The sequence below is a fragment of the Myotis nattereri genome (genome assembly GCF_964212035.1).
Source record: "Myotis nattereri genome assembly, chromosome: 3".
In the NCBI taxonomy this organism is placed as follows: Eukaryota; Metazoa; Chordata; class Mammalia; order Chiroptera; family Vespertilionidae; genus Myotis; species Myotis nattereri.
In genome coordinates this window covers 173,648,733-173,655,382 of record NC_138077.1, presented here as the reverse complement: position 1 = coordinate 173,655,382, position 6,650 = coordinate 173,648,733, and the positions used below count along the sequence as shown (strand labels likewise).

General features: G+C 39.3%; 1 protein-coding gene across 1 annotated transcript in view; it reads left to right on the top strand.

The window, feature by feature from the left end:
* Positions 1-1,431: 1,431 nt before the first annotated feature.
* Positions 1,432-6,650, top strand: part of NFIA (nuclear factor I A) — a 572,371-nt gene continuing 567,152 nt past the window's right edge. The window contains exon 1 of the mRNA XM_081087468.1: positions 1,432-2,192. Coding sequence (XP_080943594.1) covers positions 2,097-2,192 — 96 coding nt within the window. The 5' untranslated portion in view covers positions 1,432-2,096. The remainder of the gene's footprint in view (positions 2,193-6,650) is intronic.

Genomic DNA, 6,650 nt, shown 5'->3' with positions numbered 1-6,650 from the left:
CGTTTTGACTGGCAAGCTCAGGACGCGATCCTGGCAGAAGGTCCATTTGCTTCTAGACACTGAAGGTAACTTAACATTTCCTGTGCTAATGCAGACTCTTTTTCTGGAAGGAGAAGTGATGCCAGAGTAATAAAAAATACAAAGATGCTTCTAAGAGTAATGACAATATCCATATTTGATGATAATTCTTAATACCGCCTCCCAACTCCATGTTATTAGAAGAAATCCTATTACAATCAGAGATAAGAAAGAAATGCCTTATTTATTGTCTTTGTGGTTCATTCTGTAGTAGCAGCGTGTGCATCTTGCTTTAAATTACAAAAACAGTTCAAGTGCAACTGGATACATTTTGCCTTACTAAAATTGTTTTTGCCCAAACAGCTATTTACCTGATGCTAACTCGTTAAAATAGCACCTGCTAAGGAAGACATTAGAGATAGGAGGGCGGAAGCCACCAAATTTAACCTCTTTCGAACTTAAAATGTGTCCTGAATAAGTTTATCTAAATATTATTCAGTGAAAACTGCCACTAGAAAAAAATCCCCTGGATAGTTAGACTGTAAATGCACAACTTTGTAAATAACTACAGTTCAACAGCCCTGACAAATGCTGCGGAAACATTCCCCCATGCTCCAGTCGGAGCCCCTGTGCATGGTCTGCAGAGGAGAGAAGGTGAGGTCACTGCTAGGTTCTTGAGGATCAGGGAATCACTTATATTTTTAAAAAAAATTAGAAAGTATTTGGTGCACTGTTCTTATACAGGTGTTTCTGCAGTTCCTAATTTCACACAGTTTGAATGAAGGAAATATAAATACAAAGCATTCGCTCTACTTTTTGCTCCCTTTCATCTTGAAATAAAATGACTTGAAATTCAGCATTTACCTGGACTTCTCACTTTAAAAAAAAAAAAATTCATTTTTACAGCCATTCTTATGGGTAGGTCCATGTTGCGGTTTATTTATTCTGGTAAAGAGAGGCTGTGTGGTCAAAACCCCTGTGATGAAGATGGCTTGGTTACAGTAAGAAAATCAGATGTGATTTTCCCTGAATAAGGAAGTCCTCATGTCAGGTTTAGCCAGAATTGTGTGAAAGTGAATTGATCATGACTGACCACCTGACTTACAAAGAATGGAAATGCCCAGAATCAGTTTTTACAAAAAGGAGGGGCACCACAAAATAGAGATGATGACTAACCTGGCTCCAGTTAGCACAAGTAAAATATCAGTCATGTATTTCCTCACATAAAAACACATTTAAATACAATGCCAGCCAGAACCCAAAATCAAAGGACTTGAGTATTGTCCTCTCGTGTTTAAGTTCCTTCACAGCAAAATTAACTAGTGAATTAATTTTTTTAAAATAGGCTAATGAAGGAGAAATGTTTTTCCTTGGGTTTTTCTTTTTCCTTTTTTTTTTTTTCTTCTTGGAAAACCTGTTCAGCTGTTCCCAGATTTAGTTTTAGACTTTTCACTTTGCTTCCAAAGAGATGTGTAAGACAGGAAAACTAAACTGAACATTTTTAAATGCACAGCTCACGTTCTTGGGAAAAGTGGCTGTGAAAAACAGATACCGAATCAGACTTAAAGTCGAAGAAGTGGGGGGGAGGGTTGGAAAAAAAAAAAAAGCCCAAAACATCGCATGATAGTCTCTAAGCAGTTCCATCTGTCAAGCAGAAATTTTAGGCTAATAGCCTGTGGCGATCTCCCTCCGCAGTCCACTACCTGCCTTTGTCCTATTAAATCTCTTTATTCTCCTTAAAAAAAAAAAAAAAGAGGGGGGATTGGTTGTTGGAAGGAAAGGAAAAACCTTGCAGACCAAAATCATCTGAGTGATGAAGCCCTAATTTTAACTGCCTCTTTGATGTGTAGCGGTGGGGTTTTGTTTTTTAAGAAGGAGAGAGGAGACAGTGCTAGGAGCAGAAGACTTTTCATCTCCACTTCACCTTGCCACTGGGTCTGTGAGAGGTTGGTTCATTGTCAAGGAGATTTTTTTTTACCCATGATTCCATATGGTATGGACCGGACTACATGTTGCCCCACATGCCACTGCAAATGTTTCCTCAATTAGGTGTCTTATCTCCCGTGAGTTAGCATCAGATGAAGCTTGCTGACAGCGTAATGGCAGGGAAAGCTTCCGACGGCTCCATCAAATGGCAGCTCTGCTACGACATCTCGGCCAGAACTTGGTGGATGGTGAGTTGGCAGCCGGGGCTGCTTTTTTTTTTCCCCCCTTTTCTACTTTCCCTCCCTCTTTGACAAAATGTCCCAGACCTCACATTCATCAAATTCACATTTGATTTTTTTCACACTCTTCAGTGAGGCGGCCTCACACTGCTTCCTCTTGCCATCCTCTCTCTGCCACTCTGCGACTTGAGTTCCCAGGCATACTTGCCCTGAATTTCCATGGGACAGTGTTTGGGAGTTGTTGTTTATGTGGCTTTTGGTTTGTTTGTTTTTTTGTTTTAAAAAAGAGCATCAGAAGGTGGAGGTGGGTATTATAGTCAAATCGGTCTTGGGACAAAAGAAAAAAAAAATGAAGCATTTGTCCTGGCCCTTGGGTTTTGCTCCCTCTCCAGCTTCACATCCCCTTTACTTTTGTTTTCAGGGACTATGCGGTGCATGGTTTCCCGTGGCTGTGGTATTTTCTGAGGACACGTGTGGGGCGCTGGGTAGAAGCAAGCCCTGGGGGAATTTGGGTCCTGTCCCATTAGTTGGATTGCCTGAAGTCACCTGTGAGAGAACTCGGGGTTCCCCACTGTTTTCCATCCGGGGACCCTTTGCTGTCACCTAACTTTCCCCCGTTTGTTTATATCAGAGCAGATCTTACGTCTCTTAGGAACTCTAGCTCTGAGTAGAAAAGACCCATGCATTCTATCTTCTAGTTATTCTGGGTACAAATAAAGTTTTAATAAAGTTCTAGCATGTGGCCACAGAAGGAGTTAACTCACATGTCATGGTCAACCAGGCCAGACAACCTTTGACATCTTGGATCTATAAGAGGTAGAGTGAGTTGGGAGGATGCACAATAGCTTATTGTCACGGGAGATGCAAGTCCCGTGAGGAGGAGAGTCCTCAAATCATTACCGCCCTCGTTAGGGTGGTGTCCGTTAAGGATTAATTTGTTCGCAGTGCATTTCTAGTTTTCCATAATTATTATTCTTGCGGCAAGCATGAATTCTTCCAGGGACTGAAAAAAAAGTTCGCTGCCGGGACAATGAATGTATTATCCGTTCCTAACTGGACCGTGAACTTCAGCTCATTTCACATAGATATCAGTTTAAGAAGAAAAAAAAAGAGAGAGAGAGAGAGTGGTGTTGAAGGGGGAGAGTAGCGAATGGAATTACAAGACAGGACTTGGTCAGTTTCACTGTATGATCTGCGGAAAGAGTTCTTTCCCCTTCTGGACCAATGGTGGTATCATTTTGGCAAGTTTTAGGAACTCTGAGGACTGAGAAACTATTAAAAGTGAGCTACCTCGGGATTCTGTTCGGCTGCTTCTTGGGGTGCAGTGTCCATCCTAAGGACTCTTGAGTTAAGGTGGTCATGGGTATGTTGTACATGTGTGTTTTAACTTGTCATTTCTTAACTAGACTTTACTGGTGGTTTCAGGACAATGTTACTTTCAGCTTTTGGTTCATTCAACTAGCAGTAGCCTCGCCGCTTAGATCTGAACTTTTTATTCAGGGCACTCATTTTCCAAGGAGAGTTTCTGCCAGCGACAGCAAGGTTTACTTGTATGCTGTGATGTTGCCTATCACTTTGTCTTATGTAGCTTGTTAAATACTAGAAATGAATACACTGATTGGTTTAGCTATTATTTTCTAAGCTAAGTTATAAGCTTTTTTTAAAAAAAAACTGCATGCTGATGTCATATTCTGGGCGACATTCTACTTCCTTGTATTTCAAGAGCTCATAGATTTTATAGCCTGTTACTTTTTATGGTAAACTGTGTCATTTTTTTTTCTTGCAAAGATCACCAAATGCTCCTCATTTTTTAACTTGAAACACCATCATTGCTTTTTGGTAAAGGGTACTTGGAAGTTCCTTTTCATTTAAAAGTATTTTACAGATGTTTTACCACCGGGAACATAACACATAAAAGTGGTGGAAACATTTCGCAATGCAGTTGACTAAAAATAAACAATGCTGTAAGCTCACATGCTGCTGTGTAGGCTGCATACTACAGGAAGTTTCTCTCAACTTCAGTGCCTCCAGATCTTTGCTTTGAAAGAGGGTGAGAAATCAGAGTGCTCTTTAAAGAAGTTGTAGAAGTTCCCATGGAGAATAAATCAATTTTCTCTTTCTCTCAAAGGTGACCACATAGCACAGTGCTTTAGATCTGCCAGTTACAAATAATTCTAATGCAAACGTCCCATTATTGATGGGAAATTGAGGGCTTTGATGAAGGGGAGGGGGATTAATTTTAAAAAGACAGATTTCACATTTCTCTTAGCTCTTCCCTTTCCCTAGAATAGCATTCACTCCCTCTCCCTTCATAACTCCACCTTGCTACTCAAAACAACTTTCTCCAACTAAAAAGAAAAATTTAAACTTGTCCCTGAATGATAGGGTTTTTTTAACCAAAGGATAGCACAAGTTCTGAGTTTCACGCTAAAGGCAAAGAAAGCTTTAAAATTACCTCATGCGTCATCTGGCTGCACAGACTCCGGCTGCAGAGTGGGAGCCTCCGGCTTGTCCTCCCGGCATACAAAGGCAACTCAGTGAATGCCCCTCCGCCCGGAGGCTCTCGGCCTCAGCTGCCAGCACCAGGACATGCAATTTTGCTTTTTAATGAATCGTAAACAATTTGTATGGCAAATGAGTTTGTTTGTTTTAGTTTGGGGGGCATATGTTGGACCAGGTTGTAGACAGCCATTACCTACTCCAAGATTTTAGGTGAGAATGGATAGAGCCCCAGATCACTTTTATTTCTCTAAAATATAAAGGCCCGCTAGAATGAAAGAAACTGGTTAATAAAAGGCTGAGTATAACAACCCCTCTTCTCTTTCCCTTCACTCCCCTGTCCCCCTCTCTATCCCCACACCTTCTCATAATGCATGGGGCTTACAGTAGGGGTTTAACTGCACTTTTTGATAACTAAGTGGAGGTCAGTTGACTAAATTAATTGGGGAATTTTTAAAGTATAAATTTTAGCTTTGTCTTTAAAAGGCTACTTTTGTTTAAGAAACAATTGTTTTAAAATGTGAAATACTAAGCAGGGCCTTCTGTATCTTCTATGGCATTTTTTTTTTCCTTCGGTTGAAGCTGATGTTGTTCTTAGGGACATAGGTTATAAAATATGTTAAGCACACTTTTGATATCAAAATGGAGTGAGAAAGGGGTCTTGATATCCAAAAGTCCAAAAAAACTTCTATTCCAACCCCTGGAGTTGTAAACAACTTAGACGTTAACAAGCGACCAGGGTTCGAGCATGCACATTTTAACAGTAATTACCTTTGGCGCTGCCACTTATGAGAAATCTTTTGATATCTGAGCCACCTCTCTATAATGCTTTAATCATGCAAATCAAGGAATAGATATTACGTATCAACTTCATCTAACTATGTTGTGACATCTCTATTTGAAACCTTCCGACATAAAGCTAAAGAAAACCCTCATGAAATTTCCCTCCATGCCAAATGCAATGGAAGGACCCTGGGTCATTATATGCTTCAGAATATAATTCTGTTCAGTGGCATTACCTTCATTCTGCCCACATGGCATGAAAATGAAGGCGGAATAAGCATTCTCCTCTTCTTAATGATTTTCTGATAACAGGGTATCACAGGACTATTTTTATGTGAATTACAAAATTCACTTGTCTTGCTTCTGCGATCCAATTTAAAAATGTATAATGACTATGAAAGAAAGGCTCTTAAACTATCCTGCCACCCCCCTCACCCCATGCTATGTTCCTAAGCACTTATTTTAGAAGCATTCTCTTTAGAAATCGCCATACAATTTTTCAATAATAAGTATTCGTCACTTAATCCAAATTTTTCCAACTCAGACTTCATATACCAGAAAAGTATTTGGGCAGAAAGGATATGCTATGCCTGATAACATAAATGCCTTTTAAATGTAGATAGATAGATGCATATATGTATAAATTAGCAAAGTACTTCTGTAAAGTAGTCTTACTGTGTTCAACAATTAAAAAAACAAAAACCTCTCAACTCTAGTCTACTTCCCAAATGATTGGCAGCCCTAAATGCTGCAGACACAAACTAAGAACCCATATTTCATGCAAACCTTTTGTTGTTGTTATTTGCTTGGATTTATACCTTGAACTGTATTTACCACTTCAATTTTTAAATGTTAATTCTCAACTGAACAACTTTTGTTAGTGATTGTCTTCCAAACTCCTTTGAGGGCATTCTAATAAAGATTTTTCTGAGCACTTGTGCTAGCTCTTTTGTGATGGTGATTAAAATTACTTGGAAATTGTACAGTGGCTATAAATGAAAAGAATCAAAATGAGGGAATTCTGTAAATAATAAATCCTATCATATCCTCAGCACCCAGTATACTTTCAAAAGAAAGTGTCCATGATAAACATATTTATACACATTCTATTTCAAGCATTTGCACACTTTACCTGTGCTTATTTGAATGCACTGTTGTCTTATTTCTATCTACCATTATAAATAT